This window comes from Lathyrus oleraceus, chromosome 1 (assembly GCF_024323335.1).
Source record: "Lathyrus oleraceus cultivar Zhongwan6 chromosome 1, CAAS_Psat_ZW6_1.0, whole genome shotgun sequence".
Taxonomy (NCBI): Eukaryota; Viridiplantae; Streptophyta; class Magnoliopsida; order Fabales; family Fabaceae; genus Lathyrus; species Lathyrus oleraceus.
Genome location: NC_066579.1, coordinates 3,734,918 through 3,755,406, shown reverse-complemented (window position 1 = coordinate 3,755,406; position 20,489 = coordinate 3,734,918). Strand labels below are relative to the sequence as shown.

The 20,489-nt window shown below is 36.3% G+C and overlaps 1 protein-coding gene across 2 annotated transcripts in view; it reads left to right on the top strand.

Moving 5' to 3' along the window:
• Positions 1-3,775: 3,775 nt before the first annotated feature.
• Positions 3,776-20,489, top strand: part of LOC127117203 (cytochrome P450 72A68) — an 87,844-nt gene continuing 71,130 nt past the window's right edge. The window contains exons 1-2 of one of the 2 annotated variants that reach the window (XM_051047436.1): positions 3,776-4,046; positions 4,232-4,446. In XM_051047436.1, coding sequence (XP_050903393.1) covers positions 3,776-4,046; positions 4,232-4,446 — 486 coding nt within the window. Of the gene's footprint in view, positions 4,047-4,231; positions 4,447-13,494; positions 13,782-13,966; positions 14,182-20,489 lie in introns of those variants that run through there. The other variant, XM_051047429.1, reaches the window with a different exon arrangement.

Below are 20,489 nucleotides of genomic sequence, written 5' to 3'. Positions count from 1 at the left end.
TTATTCTCCTGAAAAACAGACTGTACTAAATGCTGAACTGTGATAGAAAGACCAACCAGTCTATAACTCAGTATCAGCTGTCAGAGATAAATGTCATAACATTCAGTTTGACATTTAATTAATAGGCCATATGCCAGGTCTGTTATTCTCCTGAAAAACAGACTGAAATAAATACTGAACTGTACCAGAAAAACCAACCTGCCTATAATTCAATATCTACAGTCAAGGATGAATGTCATAACATTCAGTTTGACATTCAAACAATAGGCTATGTGCCAGGTCTGTTACTCTCCTGAAAAACAGACTGAACTGACTACTGAGCTATAACAGAAAAACCAACTATTATATAGTTCAGTATCTGCTGTCATGGATGAATGTCATAACATCCAGTTTGACATTCAGTAAATCTTGTATTAGCTAATCCTGCAGCATACTACTCAAGCATGTCATGACATCAGTCAAGACATCAGAGTACAGTTAGTGTTTTAACACAAAATGCAGCCAATCAAACATCTACACAACTTGTGTTTGCAAAAGTCCTGAAGTACTTTTATCAACATGACTTACATGAACCAAGAATCTGGAGTGGTAGTTAATCTTTTTACTAACTTATATTGTAGTGATTGAATATACTCTAATAAATATCTAAATTTACAGGCTGAGCCAAATCTGTTTCCCATGCTTGCTAATTGGAAAAGAGAGTCTGCAATGGAAGATAGTTTACTGCAATTGAAGAAAGAAATGATGTCTCTAGAAAACCGGAAACTAGCTCAGCCTCCTGAACGAGTGTCACTCTTATTTGTGAACGTTACGACTTGCTAGCGTTTTTATAATTTTGTTCTCCATTATAGCAATTGCTATCGGCACAAGTTTGGTTTTTGTTGTTGTTGTTTGCTAATTTTTTTTCCTATAGTATAGATCGTATGGTTAGTTTGTTAGTTGAATACAACACGTTTTTTTTTCATTGTTGTCCAAACTTGTGAACATTGACTGTCTAAGTAATACAAATAGTATTTTTTTTTAGTGTTATCAACTGCTTTAATAATTTGTAGAATTCAAATTGAAATTCACGACGCAACTTGTAATTTACGTCAGTTTCCTACCTGCCGCAATTTATAACGATGGTTGATATGAAGGGTTTAGAAATAGTTACAACACAACATGGCGATATACGTTTTTGCAACAGAACCACATCTGTCCCAACTCTCCTTTTGAGGCGGTTCAAGCCTCCGTAGATTGCCAAAATTAATAGTAGGAACTTGTCAATTTTCTTGTAATGAGAATTTGGAAATAAGTTCAAAGAATTAATGTTGCCATGCATGACGGGGGATTCCATATTACCTTATCCACACAAGTCTTTCCAAATTATCATCCTTTGGTTTCCATTGTCTGACCTCCTTCAACCACTAGTTCAACCACCCTCCTCCATAGCAACCAGTTATGCAATCTCTCATTTCCCCTTTCTTCTAGTAGGCAAAGATTTGCTCTAAGGCGTGTCACCTTAATCGCTAAATAGCCTTCCATATTAAAAGTTTCCTGCATATTATAGGCTAGCCCCGGATTCACCACCACCCCCACATAAGCATTATGAAACTTTCTCAACTCCTCTTTGTCTTCAATGGTGAACTGCAGAATAGGAGATGATGCCTTCTCAACATAAGCACTTGTTGAACCAAATTCTTCAGCTGAGTTTTGTTGCACCGACGACCTTTTTGAAAGGATGATTACCTCATTTATTTCTCCAAAGCTCTTAAACTCTTCAAACATGTCTCTTGCAGAAAACGTATCTGGAAAGATGTGAAGAAGAAGGAACTTATGACTTGCTCATGATATCTGTTCTTGTTGTGTTCTCCACTCGCATTGTCCAACCTACTACTTTTCCTCTGCATACTTATCTTATTCTTAACAATATGCAATCTGCCACGCCTTTGTAACCAACCATATAAAGTTGGAAGAACCCTAGAGATGAAAACTAGAGATAAGGGGGACAATATCTTATAAAATTGGAAACAATTTTCTCCTTTGTTAAACTTCCTTTTCATTATTATTCACTATGTTTTCATCAACTACAAACAATATAGATTAATTTACTTATGTTTTTTCAACACGTTATGAAACAAGTCACAAAATGTTGTTTTACCCTTGGAAATGGACATCATAATCATAAACAGGGATGATCTTGAACATTGGAAGAATACAAGGTCGTCCATGCATAAAGAGATAAGCATCAACTTAAAGTTTACATTGGTTATAGTTGATAACACTTTTGCTTTCATAGTAGAAAATCCACCATATTTGATGACTGGAAAAAATTCCGCCATTATAATTACCTTTTCCTGATCATATCTCATTTCCTTTCTATTTTTACCAACTTCGTGTTGGAGTTGGTTGAAAATATACATGTAGAAGAGGTCTCACATCCCTTAGTTCTGTGAATGAAGAGAGAGTCCAATGCTATATATAGGATACAAATTCTTTAAAGCCTCACATCGTTTAGTTTTATGAAGGAAAATGGAGTCGAATGTCATATATAAGATTCAAGTTATTCATTCCAACATGCACCATTCAAAAACACTTTAAACTTGTATTTGTCTTTCTTTGTTCTCTTATACTTTTGCATTAGAGTGTTGTGAGATGTAGTTAAATATTTGTTTTAGAGATAATGGTGGTCAGGAGGTGTATTCCGTTGAAGTGCCTCTAACGAGATAATGGTGTCTCTCAATGAGGGTACAGACATGTGGATGAAAGAGTTTCCGCTTGAGGGGGAGCATAGTGGATGGACTCACACTTGGAGGGGAGATTGTTTAGAAACAAATGTGAGTTGTGTTGAGAAATAAGTGAGTTCTAATAAGTCTCACATTGCTTAGAAAAATGGAGGTCAAACACTTTATAAGTAAGAGAACCTATACACCTATCACCTTAAGATTTTGCATTGAAATGTGGCGTCTCTCTCTCTTGTGCTCCTTGAGCATTAGTCCCATTAATGTTCCCGATTTTCCCGGACTCCCAACACACATTGCCTATGAATAGGTGGAATGTTTGATTTATAAGAGAGATAACTCATTTTGTTGAAAAACAAGTGTGAGTTATGTTGAGAAAAAAGTGTGAATTCTAAGTCTCATTTTAATTAGAAAAGTGGACGTTGAGTACTTTATAAATAAAAGGATCCATACATATACCACCTTAAGATTTTGGATGAATATATGGTGTCTCTTTCAATTGTTTGGGTGAGCCTTTGATGTTTAAATAAATGTTTGATCAAATGTGAATATTTTCTCCTCATGATAACCCATCCGTGTTTGATCAAAATGCGTGTATGAAACAAATAGTTGTGTGTATGCATGGTTTGTTTTTACAAGTTTTCAATGAAAAAAAATATATTATAAACACTAGTCAAATAATGTCTTAGTAGGAAATATATATTGATTTTTCTGTATAGAAAACATATAGAAAACCCTATATAGTTGAGATGAGAAAAAGAAAAAGAGAAATGATATTTAAATAAAATATTAATATGAGAATCTATGAGAAAAAAATGAAAAAATGAAATTCATTAGTGTGACATTTGTTTCCTACGTTAATCCTTGTTCACTACAAAACAAGAAAGTCGGAAAAAAAGAACAAAAAGATAACATAGAGAGTCGTGCTAGATTTCATAGATTTAGCCACCCAAATTCTATAAAATGCATGCTTCTGATTTACTAATATGTAAGCAATCTTAGTTGCTTTTGTTTCATTCTCTATCTTCTTTGCATCACCAATAACTAACATACAAATGGAATGGATTTCATGCATAATTTTCATCATAATGACACTTGGTTTGATATGTGCATGGAGGGTGTTGGATTTGTTGTGGCTTAGGCCAAAGAAGCTAGAGAAGGTGTTAAGAGAACAAGGTCTTCATGGTAATTCATATAGGATCTTGGTTGGGGATGTTATGGATCTTTATAAGATGGAAAAGGAAGCTAAATCCAAACCCATGAATCTCTCCGATGATATTGTTCAACGTGTCAGTCCCTACCTCCAAAAGAGTCTTAAAATTCTTGGTGTGTTTGTTCTTTCATCAACCTTGTTATTCTTAAAACTCATGCCATGTCATTTTTCTAATGTTACATAATTTTCTTGTGTTGTACCTTATTTTGATTCATGTGCATGCATGCCAAATTTGTCTTTCAATTATGAAGTGCAAAATGATTTCCCTTCTTATAGAGTTTATGATAATTGCATGCAGGGAAGAATTCTTTTATTTGGTTTGGAACAAAACCAAGGGTGGTGCTTACAGAACCTGAGCAAATAAAAGATGTTTTGAACAAGATCACTGAATTTCCAAGGACTAATTATAAAATTTCCAAGTTACTAATTAGTGGTCTTGCTATTCATGAGGGAGAAAAGTGGAGCAAGCATAGAAAACTGATCAACCCTGCTTTCCATTTAGAAAAATTGAAGGTTAGTTTCTATGAAAGATATAATAAAAAGTTGCATTATATATTAGTTCTTACTTTGTTAATAGCTAATTGGTTGAAAATGGCGGAGTTACATTAATTGTTTGAAAGATATTTTTAACGATTGCACTACAGATTATGACGCCATCTTTCTTCATAAGTTGCAATGATTTGATTAGCAAATGGGAAGAAATGTTGTCTTCAGATGGGTCGTGTGAAATAGACATATGGCCTTCACTTCAGAATTTGACAAGTGATGCTATTTCTCGAACAGCATTCGGAAGTAGTTATGAAGAAGGAAAAAGAATATTTCAACTTCAAAAAGAGCAATCTGAACTGCTAATAAAAGTTGTAACAAAATCTTTCATTCCATTATGGATGTAAGACTAATTCATTTAGTTTTCAGTTTTTTCTCTCTAATATATATAGTTATTTCTCTAAACATTTTTGTTTGCAGGTTTGTACCTACTACTTTCCATAGGAAGATGAATGAAATCGATAGAGATATAAGATCTTCGCTTAAATATATAATCAATAAGAGGGAGAAAGCACTAAAGATAGGTGAATCTACTACAAATGACTTACTGAGTATTCTTCTTGAATCAAATCACAAGGAGATTGAAGAAAATGCAAACGACAAGAATGTGGGAATGAGTCTTGAAGACGTAGTCGAGGAATGCAAGTTGTTCTACTTTGCAGGACAAGAGACTACTTCAGTTTTGCTTGTTTGGACAATGATGTTGTTGAGTAGGTACCCTAATTGGCAACAATGTGCAAGAGAGGAGGTGTTACAAATATTTGGCAACAAAAAACCAGATTTTGATGGCCTAAATAATTTGAAGATTGTAAGTATTCTACTATAGTTTGAAGATTGTAAGCTTATAACCTTAATACTTAATGGTGGTGTGAACATTTTTGTGACAGGTGACCATGATTTTGTATGAGGTTCTTAGGTTATACCCTCCCGTACTTGAACTTGTTCGGAATGTTGAGAAAGACGTGAAACTTGGAAACCTAATATTACCTGTTGGAGTGGAAGTTTCGTTACCAATAGTTTTGCTTCACCATGACTGTGAACTTTGGGGTGATGATGCTAAGACGTTCAATCCTGAGAGATTTTCTGAAGGAATTTCCAAAGCAACAAATGGTAGACATTCCTTTTTTCCATTTGGAGGGGGTCCTAGAATTTGCATTGGACTAAGCTTTTCCTTAATAGAAGCAAAGATGGCAATAACAACCATTTTGCAGCATTTCTCATTTGAACTTTCACCAACCTATGCTCATGCTCCATCCTCAATGGTTACTCTTCAGCCACAATATGGTGTTCAAATTATTATACGTAAAGTGGAAACATAAAAACTTTACTATTATAAGGTGATAAGGTGTGAGTTTTATCATATACTATCAAAAATGTCGCATTGTAATTAAAAACATGAATCTCTTAGGGAAAATCATTATGTTTTATTTCGCCTAAATGTTATAAAGGCAGATATATTATTTATAAATATAAGGGACAAAACAAAGTTTTGTAAAGTTCATACGAAAGATAAGACAATAAGCACAAGAGGAACCAAATCGACCTAAAAAACAATACAACAAGAAAGGAAAATAAAAGTGACATAAAGTCCCAGTAAAAGATGAAATATCCACTCACCAACAGACCACCGTACCTGTTAGCAAATCTGATAACTGATTTGTTTATTAGAATGAAATAATGCTATATAAATAACTTATAAAAAGGAAACTGAAACTAAATGCTTTCTAAGAAGCAGGGCCACTAAGTCATACTAGACTCCCTATAATTTAGGTATAATCAAAACTAACAAACATGATCCTCTCACATCAGTAGAGACTAAGTCAATAACACATAACAAATAACAATTAATAATAATATTAATAATAACATAACAATTCTCCCTCTAAATTAGATAGTTTAGTCTATCTCTGAGATGTCACATACGCCAAGCTTCTTCTTGAGCTCTTGAAAAACTTGAATCTTTCCTTCATTTACTAAATCACTGAGGAAGTGAAAGCGCACATCAATATATTTGCTCTTGCCATGCATAATCGGGTTCTTTGAGAGCTTGATGGTAGAATTGTTATCACAAAAAATCACCGGACTTTTGCTTCCATTGTAGTCCAACTTGGACAATGATAGATATAGAATAGATAGGGACTTATTAGTTTAATGCCTAACAATGTTGAGCTGAATTTAGTCTAATGTTGAGTTGTATTTAGTCTGTTAGTTTGTTCAGTTTGTTACAGCTTTCCCACTCTCTATATATAAAATGGTCATTGTATTACTTTCATCATGAAATACAATAACAAAATTTCAACTGTTTTCTCTAACTGCATTATGAGTTTCTATCATTGTATCTAGAGCTTTCTTTTACGATCCAGCCAAACGCTTCCATGGATCCTCTGTTTCCATCTTCGCAAGTGAAGCTTTCACACTTGATCTCAGTAAAGCTTGATGACAAGAACTTCAAGCAGTGGAAGCAACCGATCGACAGTGTTGTGCGTGGTCATCGCCTGCAACGGTTTGTCACCGTGCCGGTGATTCCTCAAAGGTCACCGTCTGATTCTGATTCAGCATCTCACGGTGCGAATTCTACGAATTCTACGTACCTTGATTGGGAACAACAAGACGCACTCATCTGCACGTGGCTTATATCCACCATATCTGATTCGCTTCTACCAAAGCTTGTGGATTGCAAGCATTCATGGCAAGTCTGGACGGAAGTTCATCGTTATTTTAATACGCTTCTCTCCACACAAGCACGACAGTTAAGATCGGAATTGCGTCGTCTCACAAAAGGAGCACTTACGATTGCAGAACTCATGGTTTGAGTTCCTGAAATCAATGAGTCACTGATTTCGATTGGAGATCATGTTCCCCTTCATAACCTAATTGAAATCGTCCTCGATGCACTTCCAGAAGACTATGACTCCATTGTTGCAGCTGTTAACAGCAAAGAAAAACTAGGTTCTCTTGATGAGCTGGAGTCGTCGCTTCTTCCGCATGAATCTAGATTGAAGAAGCATCGTAAAGCTGTCACCACTGGGCAAACAACTGTGAATCTCATGCAGGTAGAGCCACCGTCTACGATGGTTACCACTGATCCTTCTATCACGGAAGCGTTTCCTCAAGGTACGAGTCACGTGACAGCCAATGCTGAGAATCATGGTTACAACACGCGTGGAGGTTGCTCTGGTCGTGGAGGTGGCCGATATGGCCGTGGCGGTGGTCGTTTTGGTAGAATGCAATGCATAGTTTGTCACAAATCTGGACACGATGCTTCTATCTGCTATCACCGTTATTCCAACTCTACTGCCACTATGTATCCACCTCAGAGAGCTACCTATAATCCTTTTCTAATGCCTGCGCACCATATGTATCAACCTTCTTTTGGTTATAACGCTCCCAGAGCCACTCCTTCTAGGGCTTCTGCACCACAAGCTTTCTTTGCAGGTTCTGAAGCTAATTTCAACAATCAATGGTGGTATCCAGATTCAGGTGCTTCTCGCCATGTTACTCCTGATGCCTCAAATTTGTCTGACTCCATTTCATTGCCTGGATATGAGCAGGTCTTTATGGAAAACAGTCAAGGTTTGTCTATTAACTCTGTTGGTTCCATGTCCTTCCCCTCACCAAACTATCCTAACTTGTCTCTCATCCTTCAAAATCTTTTACTCGTGCCTCACATCACCAAAAACCTAATTAGTGTAAGCAAATTTGCTCAAGATAACAATGTTTTCTTTGAGTTTCACCCTAAATTCCATGTTGTCAAATCACAGGCTTCTTCTGAAGTTCTTCTTCGTGGTTTAGTGGGAGATGATGGCCTCTACAAGTTTCCAAATCCTGCCACTCAAGTATCCAAGTCTACTCCAAGTCTTAACACATGTCTAGCTCAATCTTCTTCTATGAATAATTGTAGTTATACTTCTTTAGCACGTAGTGATGATACTTCAAGTTGTATGTTTACTTGTATTCCTTCATGTAACGTTGCCTTATTAAATAATAATATAATGAGAAATTTTTCCAATCCTTCCCATATCAATGATGCCACTCACAATACTGATTTATCTTCTCAGCATGTTAACAACTCTTCATCAATAGCCAACAATAAATATGTTTTGTGGCATACCAGATTAGGGCACCCATATCACCATGCTCTTACTGAAATTTTAAAACTGTATCACATACCTATCCCCCCAAAACCTCCTGCTGAACTGTGCACTGCCTACTGCTTAGGCAAATCCCATAGGCTGCAAACTTCCTTATCCACCACAGTGTACAGTCAGCCCTTTGAACTAGTGATTTGTGACCTATGGGGACCAGTTCCATGAAATCTTCAGGTGGCTACACTTATCGAAGATGATTTGTGACCTATGGGGACCAGTTCAACAAGGAAGTTTTTTTTTACCTTGGTTGAACATTTTATCCACTTAGGGATTGCTTGTTTTGGTTTGAAGCTAAATCCGTAAAAAACTTTGGTTTGCGGATTGTGTAATCAAGTCTTCGTTTTAGGTTAGAAAGTTTAGCTTGTTCAAAAGATTTCAAGGTTCGAGATCAGTCCGTGATAAAATCTCATATGTTCTTGGTTAGCCAGCAATAAAACCAAGTTTTGGATAAAGCTCAGCATGATGTCAAAGAATTCTTTCGGCTCGAGATCATCCAGGTGGTAAAATCTCACAGATTCTTGGATAGTCTGGAGTAAATGCAAGTTTAGGTTCGTGATCTCATCTTTATGGTAAAAGCCCCAAAGGTTTGTTTGAAGCTTATAGACTAATCGCTTCAAATTTCTTATGGAAAGGAGACTAACCGCTTCGATTCTTTGTTTGGAAGGAAGACTCACATCTTCTCTTCTGTTTTTACTACTTGGTTGGAAGTTAGCCACAAACTTCATTATTCCTTATATAAGGGGTTTCAAGAGTTCAACATACTAAAAGCTCTTCAGTTTCTTAATGCTGGATGGTGTTACCTAAATATAAGTGGACATTTAAGTGTCATGGTTGAATTAATTTTGATGTTGGATGGTGTTCTGAAACTTTTCAAATAATAGTGCAAATGTTTGCCGAAGAAATAAGGGTGATGAATCATGATTTAGGAACATTGTAATTTTATGCTAGTTTGATACTTCCACGGGTTTTTATTTATTTATTTATTTTGATAGGTCTTTATGATTTTGTTTTTTCAATTTTATTAATGTTATGAATTGAAGAGAAGTTGCAGCACATTGTCTAACTTTTTTTTCAATTTTTTTTATTATCAGGTGAAACTCATGGTTGCTCCACCATTCTTCTGAGAATGAATCCCTGATAAAGAAAATTATGGGATATGGACTGGTTTCACTAAATAAGATCGACAATATATTCATGCAGTCATGGGTTGGTACTATTATTGGCCCCCCTGATGTAAGTTGTTATATTCTATGCACACTGTCTAATCAAATGCAATGGAAACCTTTTGCAACATTGTAGAATTTATTACTTTTCTAAGATTTGCGTGGTTCTACAGTTCCTTTTTTTTCACAATGTACATCATCCATGTCAACTTGTGCTTGCAAAATTCCTGAAGTACTTTTATCAACATGACTTGCATGAACCAAGAATCTGGAGTGGTAGTTAATCTTTTTACTAACTTATACTGTAGTGATTGAATATACTCTAATAAATATCTAAATTTACAGGCTAAGCCAAATCTGTTTCCCATGCTTGCTAATTGGAAAAGAGAGTCTGCAATGGAAGATAGTTTACTGCAATTGAAGAAAGAAATGATGTCTCTAGAAAACCGGAAACTAGCTCAGCCTCCTGAACGTGTGTCACTCTTATTTATGAACGTTACGACTTGCTAGCGTTTAAATAATTTTGTTCTCCATTATAGCAATTTCTGTCGGCACAAGTTTGGTTTTTGTTGTTGTTGTTTGCTAATTTTTTTTTCCTATAGTATAGATCGTATGGTTAGTTTGTTAGTTGAATACAACACGTTTTTTTTCATTGTTGTCCAAACTTGTGAACATTGACTGTCTAAGTAATACAAATAGTATTTTTTTAGTGTTATCAACTGCTTTAATAATTCGTAGAATTCAAATTGAAATTCACGACGCAACTTGTAATTTACGTCAGTTTCCTACCTGCCGCAATTTATAACGATGGTTGATATGAAGGGTTTAGAAATAGTTGCAACAGCATGGCGATATACGTTTTTGCAACAGAACCACATTTGTCCCAACTCTCCTTTTGAGGCGGTTCAAACCTCCGTAGATTTCCAAAATTAACAGTAGGAACTTGTCAATTTTCTTGTAATGAGAATTTGGAAATAAGTTCAAAGAACTAATGTTACCATGCATGACGGGGGATTCCATATTACCTTATCCACACAAGTCTTTCCAAATTATCATCCTTTGGTTTCCATTGTCTGACCTCCTTCAACCACTAGTTCAACCACCCTCCTCCATAGCAACCAGTTATGCAATCTCTCATTTCCCCTTTCTTCTAGTAGGCAAAGATTTGCTCTAAGGGGTGTCACCTTAATCGCTAAATAGCCTTCCATATTAAAAGTTTCCTGCATATTGTAGGTTAGCCCCGGATTCACCACCACCCCCACATAAGCATTATGAAACTTTATCAACTCCTCTTTGTCTTCAATGGTGAACTGCAGAATAGGAGATGGTGGCTTCTCAACATAAGCACTTGTTGAACCAAATTCTTCAGCTGAGTTTTGTTGCACCGACGACCTTTTTGAAAGGATGATTACCTCATTTATTTCTCCAAAGCTCTTAAACTCTTCAAACACGTCTCTTGCAGAAAACGTATCTGAGAAAGATGTGAAGAAGAAGGAACTTATGACTTGCTCATGATATCTGTTCTTGTTGTGCTCTCCACTCGCATTGTCCAACCTACTACTTTTCCTCTGCATACTTATCTTATTCTTAACAATATGCAATCTGCCACGCCTTTGTAACCAACCATATAAAGTTGGAAGAACCCTAGAGATGAAAACTAGAGATAAGGGGGACAATATCTTATAAAATTGGAAACAATTTTCTCCTTTGTTAAACTTCCTTTTCATTATTATTCACTCTATTTTCATCAACTACAAACAATATAGATTAATTTACTTATGTTTTTTCAACGCGTTATGAAACAAGTCACAAAATGCTGTTTTACCCTTGGAAATGGACATCATAATCATAAATAGGGATGATCTTGAACATTGGAAGAATACAAGGTCGTCCATGCATAAAGAGATAAGCATCAACTTAAAGTTTACATTGGTTATAGTTGATAACACTTTTGCTTTCATAGTAGAAAATCCACCATATTTGATGACTGAAAAAAAATCCGCCATTATAATTACCTTTTCCTGATCATATCTCATTTCCTTTCTATTTTTCCCAACTTTGTGTTGGGGTTGGTTGAAAATATACATGTAGAAGAGGTCTCACATCCCTTAGTTCTGTGAATGAAGAGAGAGTCCAATGCTATATATAGGATACAAATTCTTTAAAGCCTCACATCGTTTAGTTTTTTATCAAGGAAGATGGAGTCGAATGTCATATATAAGATTCAAGTTATTCATTCCAAGATGCACCATTCAAAAACACTTTAAACTTGTATTTGACTTTCTTTGTTCTCTTATACTTTTGTATTAGAGTGTTGTGAGATGTAGTTAAATATTTGTTTTAGAGAGTGTGGATGTACTGAGGGTCTGGGTTAGTTGAGGGTATATTATGTGTAGTGGCAATTTTCACATAATATTATTCTTTAGTTGTCTATTGACAACGACCGTAATTTTTTCTATAATTTTGGAGTTTCCACATTATATTCTTGTGTTGTGATTATGTTTCTCTTTTCAAATACTCATCACATACTCTCAGACTCCCCAACAGTGGTATTAGAATCGTAGTTCGAGTAAGGGATCAACTGTTTGTGTCGAAAGACTTCCTGACATGGTGGTCAGGAGGTGTATTCCGTTGAAGTGCCTCTGACGAGATAATGGTGTCTATCAATGAGGGTACAAACATGTGGATGAAAGAGCTTCCGCTTGAGGGGGAGCATAGTGGATGGACTCACACTTGGAGGGAAGATTGTTTAAAAACAAATGTGAGTTGTGTTGAGAAATAAGTGAGTTCTAATAAGTCTCACATTGCTTAGAAAAATGGAGGTCAAACACTTTATAAGTAAGAGAACCTATACACCTATCACCTTAAGATTTTGCATTGAAATGTGGCATCTCTCTCTCTTGTGCTCCTTGAGCATTAGTCCCATTGATGTTTTCGATTTTCCCGGACTCTCAACACAGATTGCCTATGAATAGGTGGAATGTTTGATTTATAAGAGAGATAACTCATTTTGTTGAAAAACAAGTGTGAGTTATGTTGAGAAGCAAGTGTGAATTCTAAGTCTCATTTTAATTAGTAAAGTGGAGGTTGAGTACTTTATAAATAAAAGGATCCATACATATACCACCTTAAGATTTTGGATGAATATATGGTGTCTCTCTCAATTGTTTGGGTGAGCCTTTGATGTTTAAAGAAATGTTTGATCAAATGTGAATATTTTCTCCTCGTGATAACCCATCCGTGTTTGATCAAAATGTGTGTATGAAACAAATAGTTGTGTGTATGCGTGGTTTGTTTTTACAAGTTTTCAATGAAAAAAATTATATTATAAACACTAGTCAAATAATGTCTTAGTAGGAAATATATATTGATTTTTCTGTATAGAAAACATATAGAAAAACCTATATAGTTGAGATGAGAAAAAGAAAAAGAGAAATGATATTTAAATAAAATATTAATATGAGAATCTATGAGAAAAAAATGAAAAAATGAAATTCATTAGTGTGACATTTGTTTCCTACGTTAATCCTTGTTCACTATAAAACAAGAAAGTCGGAAGAAAAGAACAAAAAGATAACATAGAGAGTCGTGCTAGATTTCATAGATATAGCCACCCAAATTCTATAAAATGCATGCTTCTGATTTACTAATATGTAAGCAATCTTAGTTGCTTTTGTTTCATTCTCTATCTTCTTTGCATCACCAATAACTAACATACAAATGGAATGGATTTCATGCATAATTTTCATCGTAATGACACTTGGTTTGATATGTGCATGGAGGGTGTTGAATTTGATGTGGCTTAGGCCAAAGAAGCTAGAGAAGGTGTTAAGAGAACAAGGTCTTCATGGTAATTCGTATAGGATCTTTGTTGGGGATGTTATGGATCTTTATAAGATGGAAAAGGAAGCTAAATCCAAACCCATGAATCTCTCCGATGATATTGTTCAACGTGTCAGTCCCTACCTCCAAAAGAGTCTTAAAATTCTTGGTGTGTTTGTTCTTTCATCAACCTTGTTATTCTTAAAACTCATGCCATGTCATTTTTCTAATGTTACATAATTTTCTTGTGTTGTACCTTATTTTGATTCATGTGCATGCATGCCAAATTTGTCTTTCAATTATGAAGTGCAAAATGATTTCCCTTCTTATAGAGTTTATGATAATTGCATGCAGGGAAGAATTCTTTTATTTGGTTTGGAACAAAACCAAGGGTGGTGCTTACAGAACCTGAGCAAATAAAAGATGTTTTGAACAAGATCACTGAATTTCCAAGGACTAATTATAAAATTTCCAAGTTACTAATTAGTGGTCTTGCTATTCATGAGGGAGAAAAGTGGAGCAAGCATAGAAAACTGATCAACCCTGCTTTCCATTTAGAAAAATTGAAGGTTAGTTTCTATGAAAGATATAATAAAAAGTTGCATTAAATGTTAGTTCTTACTTTGTTAATAGCTAATTGGTTGAAAATGGCGGAGTTACATTAATTGTTTGAAAGATATTTTTAACGATTGCACTACAGATTATGACGCCATCTTTCTTCATAAGTTGCAATGATTTGATTAGCAAATGGGAAGAAATGTTGTCTTCAGATGGGTCGTGTGAAATAGACATATGGCCTTCACTTCAGAATTTGACAAGTGATGCTATTTCTCGAACAGCATTCGGAAGTAGTTATGAAGAAGGAAAAAGAATATTTCAACTTCAAAAAGAGCAATCTGAACTGCTAATAAAAGTTGTAACAAAATCTTTCATTCCATTATGGATGTAAGACTAATTCATTTAGTTTTCAGTTTTTTCTCTCTAATATATATAGTTATTTCTCTAAACATTTTTGTTTGCAGGTTTGTACCTACTACTTTCCATAGGAAGATGAATGAAATCGATAGAGATATAAGATCTTCGCTTAAATATATAATCAATAAGAGGGAGAAAGCACTAAAGATAGGTGAATCTACTACAAATGACTTACTGAGTATTCTTCTTGAATCAAATCACAAGGAGATTGAAGAAAATGCAAACGACAAGAATGTGGGAATGAGTCTTGAAGACGTAGTCGAGGAATGCAAGTTGTTCTACTTTGCAGGACAAGAGACTACTTCAGTTTTGCTTGTTTGGACAATGATGTTGTTGAGTAGGTACCCTAATTGGCAACAACGTGCAAGAGAGGAGGTGTTACAAATATTTGGCAACAAAAAACCAGATTTTGATGGCCTAAATAATTTGAAGATTGTAAGTATTCTACTATAGTTTGAAGATTGTAAGCTTATAACCTTAATACTTAATGGTGGCGTGAACATTTTTGTGACAGGTGACCATGATTTTGTATGAGGTTCTTAGGTTATACCCTCCCGTACTTGAACTTGTTCGGAATGTTGAGAAAGACGTGAAACTTGGAAACCTAATATTACCTGTTGGAGTGGAAGTTTCGTTACCAATAGTTTTGCTTCACCATGACTGTGAACTTTGGGGTGATGATGCTAAGACGTTCAATCCTGAGAGATTTTCTGAAGGAATTTCCAAAGCAACAAATGGTAGACATTCCTTTTTTCCATTTGGAGGGGGTCCTAGAATTTGCATTGGACTAAGCTTTTCCTTAATAGAAGCAAAGATGGCAATAACAACCATTTTGCAGCATTTCTCATTTGAACTTTCACCAACCTATGCTCATGCTCCATCCTCAATGGTTACTCTTCAGCCACAATATGGTGTTCAAATTATTATACGTAAAGTGGAAACATAAAAACTTTATTATTATAAGGTGATAAGGTGTGAGTTTTATCATATACTATCAAAAATGTCGCATTGTAATTAAAAACATGAATCTCTTAGGGAAAATCATTATGTTTTATTTCGCCTAAATGTTATAAAGGCAGATATATTATTTATAAATATAAGGGACAAAATAAAGTTTTGTAAAGTTCATACGAAAGATAAGACAATAAGCACAAGAGGAACCAAATCGACCTAAAAAACAATACAACAAGAAAGGAAAATAAAAGTGACATAAAGTCCCAGTAAAAGATGAAATATCCACTCACCAACAGACCACCGTACCTGTTAGCAAATCTGATAACTGATTTGTTTATTAGAATGAAATAATGCTATATAAATAACTTATAAAAAGGAAACTGAAACTAAATGCTTTCTAAGAAGCAGGGCCACTAAGTCATACTAGACTCCCTACAATTTAGGTATAATCAAAACTAACAAACATGATCCTCTCACATCAGTAGAGACTAAGTCAATAACACATAACAAATAACAATTAATAATAATATTAATAATAACATAACAATTCTCCCTCTAAATTAGATAGTTTAGTCTATCTCTGAGATGTCACATACGCCAAGCTTCTTCTTGAGCTCTTGAAAAACTTGAATCTTTCCTTCATTTACTAAATCACTGAGGAAGTGAAAGCGCACATCAATATATTTGCTCTTGCCATGCATAATCGGGTTCTTTGAGAGCTTGATGGTAGAATTGTTATCACAAAAAATCACCGGACTTTTGCTTCCATTGTAGTCCAACTTGGACAATGATAGATATAGAATAGATAGGGACTTATTAGTTTAATGCCTAACAATGTTGAGCTGAATTTAGTCTAATGTTGAGTTGTATTTAGTCTGTTAGTTTGTTCAGTTTGTTACAACTTTCCCACTCTCTATATATAAAATGGTCATTGTATTACTTTCATCATGAAATACAATAACAAAATTTCAACTGTTTTCTCTAACTGCATTATGAGTTTCTATCATTGTATCTAGAGCTTTCTTTTACGATCCAGCCAAACGCTTCCATGGATCCTCTGTTTCCATCTTCGCAAGTGAAGCTTTCACACTTGATCTCAGTAAAGCTTGATGACAAGAACTTCAAGCAGTGGAAGCAACCGATCGACAGTGTTGTGCGTGGTCATCGCCTGCAACGGTTTGTCACCGTGCCGGTGATTCCTCAAAGGTCACCGTCTGATTCTGATTCAGCATCTCACGGTGCGAATTCTACTAATTCTACGTACCTTGATTGGGAACAACAAGACGCACTCATCTGCACGTGGCTTATATCCACCATATCTGATTCGCTTCTACCAAAGCTTGTGGATTGCAAGCATTCATGGCAAGTCTGGACGGAAGTTCATCGTTATTTTAATATGCTTCTCTCCACACAAGCACGACAGTTAAGATCGGAATTGCGTCGTCTCACAAAAGGAGCACTTACGATTGCAGAACTCATGGTTTGAGTTCCTGAAATCAGTGAGTCACTGATTTCGATTGGAGATCATGTTCCCCTTCATAACCTAATTGAAATCGTCCTCGATGCACTTCCAGAAGACTACGACTCCATTGTTGCAGCTGTTAACAGCAAAGAAAAACTAGGTTCTCTTGATGAGCTGGAGTCGTCGCTTCTTCCGCATGAATCGCGATTGAAGAAGCATCGTAAAGCTGTCACCACTGAGCAAACAACTGTGAATCTCATGCAGGTAGAGCCACCGTCTACGATGGTTACCACTGATCCTTCTGTCACTGAAGCGTTTCCTCAAGGTACGAGTCACGTGACAGCCAATGCTGAGAATCATGGTTACAACACGCGTGGAGGTTGCTCTGGTCATGGAGGTGGCCGATATGGCCGTGGCGGTGGTCGTTTTGGTAGAATGCAATGCATAATTTGTCACAAATCTGGACACGATGCTTCTATCTGCTATCACCGTTATTCCAACTCTACTGCCACTATGTATCCACCTCAGAGAGCTACCTATAATCCTTTTCTAATGCCTGCGCACCATATGTATCAACCTTCTTTTGGTTATAACGCTCCCAGAGCCACTCCTTCTAGGGCTTCTGCACCACAAGCTTTCTTTGCAGGTTCTGAAGCTAATTTCAACAATAAATGGTGGTATCCAGATTCAGATGCTTCTCACCATGTTACTCCTGATGCCTCAAATTTGTCTGACTCCATTTCATTACCTGGATATGAGCAGGTCTTTATGGAAAACAGCCAAGGTTTTTCTATTAACTCTGTTGGTTCCATGTCCTTCCCCTTACCAAACTATCCTAACTTGTCTCTCATCCTTCAAAATCTTTTACTCGTGCCTCACATCACCAAAAACCTAATTAGTGTAAGCAAATTTGCTCAAGATAACAATGTTTTCTTTGAGTTTCACCCTAAATTCTGTGTTGTCAAATCACAGGCTTCTTCTGAAGTTCTTCTTCGTGGTTTAGTGGGAGATGATGGCCTCTACAAGTTTCTAAATCATGCCACTCAAGTATCCAAGTCTACTCCAAGTCTTAACACATGTCTAGCTCAATCTTCTTCTATGAATAATTGTAGTTGTACTTCTTTAGCACATAGTGATGATACTTCAAGTTGTATGTTTACTTGTATTCCTTCATGTAACGTTGCCTTATTAAATAATAATATAATGAGAAATTTTTCCAATCCTTCCCATATCAATGATGCCACTCACAATACTGATTTATCTTCTCAGCATGTTAACAACTCTTCATCAATAGCCAACAATAAATATGTTTTGTGGCATACCAGATTAGGGCACCCATATCACCATGCTCTTACTGAAATTTTAAAACTGTATCACATACCTATCCCCCCAAAACCTCCTGCTGAACTGTGCACTGCCTACTGCTTAGGCAAATCCCATAGGCTGCCAACTTCCTTATCCACCACAGTGTACAGTCAGCCCTTTGAACTAGTAATTTGTGACCTATGGGGACTAGTTCCATGAAATCTTCAGGTGGCTACACTTATTTTCTAACCTGTGTAGATGCCTTTTCTAGGTTTGTTTGGGTGTTTCCTCTTAGACTCAAATCTGACACCCTAACTCAATTCACCCAATTTAAGAAAATGGTTGAACTTCAATTCAACTGTCAAATAAAATATGTTGAAAGTGATGGGGGGTGAGTTCAGGCCCTTTACTAAGTATCTCACTGAGTTGGGTATTATTCACAGGTTTACATGCCCACACATACACCATCAAAATGGTATTGTTGAACGCAAACATCGCCATATTGTTGAAACTGGCGTAACCTTACTTGCTCAATCTACCCTCCCATTAAAATTCTGGGATCATGCCTTTGTCACATCTGCTTACCTTATTAACAGACTCCTTAGCCCCACACTTGAAAATCACTCCCCTTACTCCAAACTACTTAACAAACCACCCGACTACTCCAATCTTAGAGTGTTTGGATGCTCCTGTTATCCTTTTCTTAGGCCCTATAACTCCTATAAATTGGACTATAGGTCACAAGAGTGTATATTCCTTGGATATTCTACAACTCACAAGGGATACAAGTGTCTTGCATCTAATGGACACATTTATATCTCCAAAGATGTTTTGTTCCATAAGTCCAAATTCCCTTACTCCACCATGTTCCCTACTACTTCTCAATCTACTCCAGCCTCCTCTTCCATTCCTACTATATCTTCTTGGTCTATGCCATTTCTCTCCTCTATTACTGTCCCTCTACAGACTGTTAGTCTCTCATCTTCTTCTTCAACCAATTCCCATCAATCCATTCCATCCAACACTGGGCCTATGTTCTCACCCATCTCTTTGCCACTTTCTGGTCTATCTACTACTCCTAACACACCCAATTCATCCTCCCAGTCCTCCCCTGCTCTTATTACTTATGATCCAGCAGAAGCCATCACCATTTCTCCATCTTCACCCCAAAGTCTGTCTCCTGGTTCTAGCCATACTTCTCTAATTACAAATCAACCTTTCATCAATCCCCTTAATGTCCATAATATGCAAACTAGGGCCAAAAGAGGCATTACTCTACCTAGACTTAATCCCACCCTGAACCTTACTGATATGGAACCAACATCTGTTGGCCAAGCCTTGGCTGCTCCCCACTGGTTTCAGGCAATGAAAGAAGAGTATCAAGTACTGATGAGAAATCCGACCTGGACATTGGTGGCTTCATCTGATTCCAGAAAGCCCATAGGCTGCAAATGGGTTTTCAGGACAAAAGAAAATCTTGATGGCTCTATAAAAAAGTACAAGGCCAGACTTGTGGCCAAAGGTTTTCATCAAAAGGCTGGATCTGATTTCACTGAAACATTTTCACCTGAGTTAAGCCTGTTGCAGTCAGGATTGTCTTAACTCTTGCAGTCACCAACAACTGGACCATTCAACAAATTGATGTTAATAATGCCTTTCTTAATGGCACTCTTGAGGAGGAAGTATTCATGCAGCAACCGCCTGGGTTTCAGTCAGCTGATAAGTCTCTAATATGCAAGCTAAATAAGGCTATCTATGGGTTAAAACAGGCTCCCAAGGCCTGGTTTGACAAACTTAAGAGTACTCTTCTTTAGCATGCGTTTCAGGCCAACATGTGTGATCCTAGCTTGTTTTTGCTTAATCATGGAAGCCTTCACATCATGCTTCTTGTCTATGTGGATGATATAATCATCACAGGCAACTCTGCATCCTTTATAGACTTCTTGATCAAGAACCTTAATGCTAAATTCTCTCTCAAGCAGTTGAGAAAACTAGATTATTTTCTAGGCATTGAAGTTACACATTTGCCTAATGCATCCTTACTTCTCTCCCAAACAAAGTATATCACTAACTTATTGGCCAAAGTGAATATGTTAAATACAAATGGCATGCCCACTCCTATGATTTCCAGCAGTAAACTCTCAAAAGTGGGCTCTACTGCAGTTGCTGACCCTACTTAGT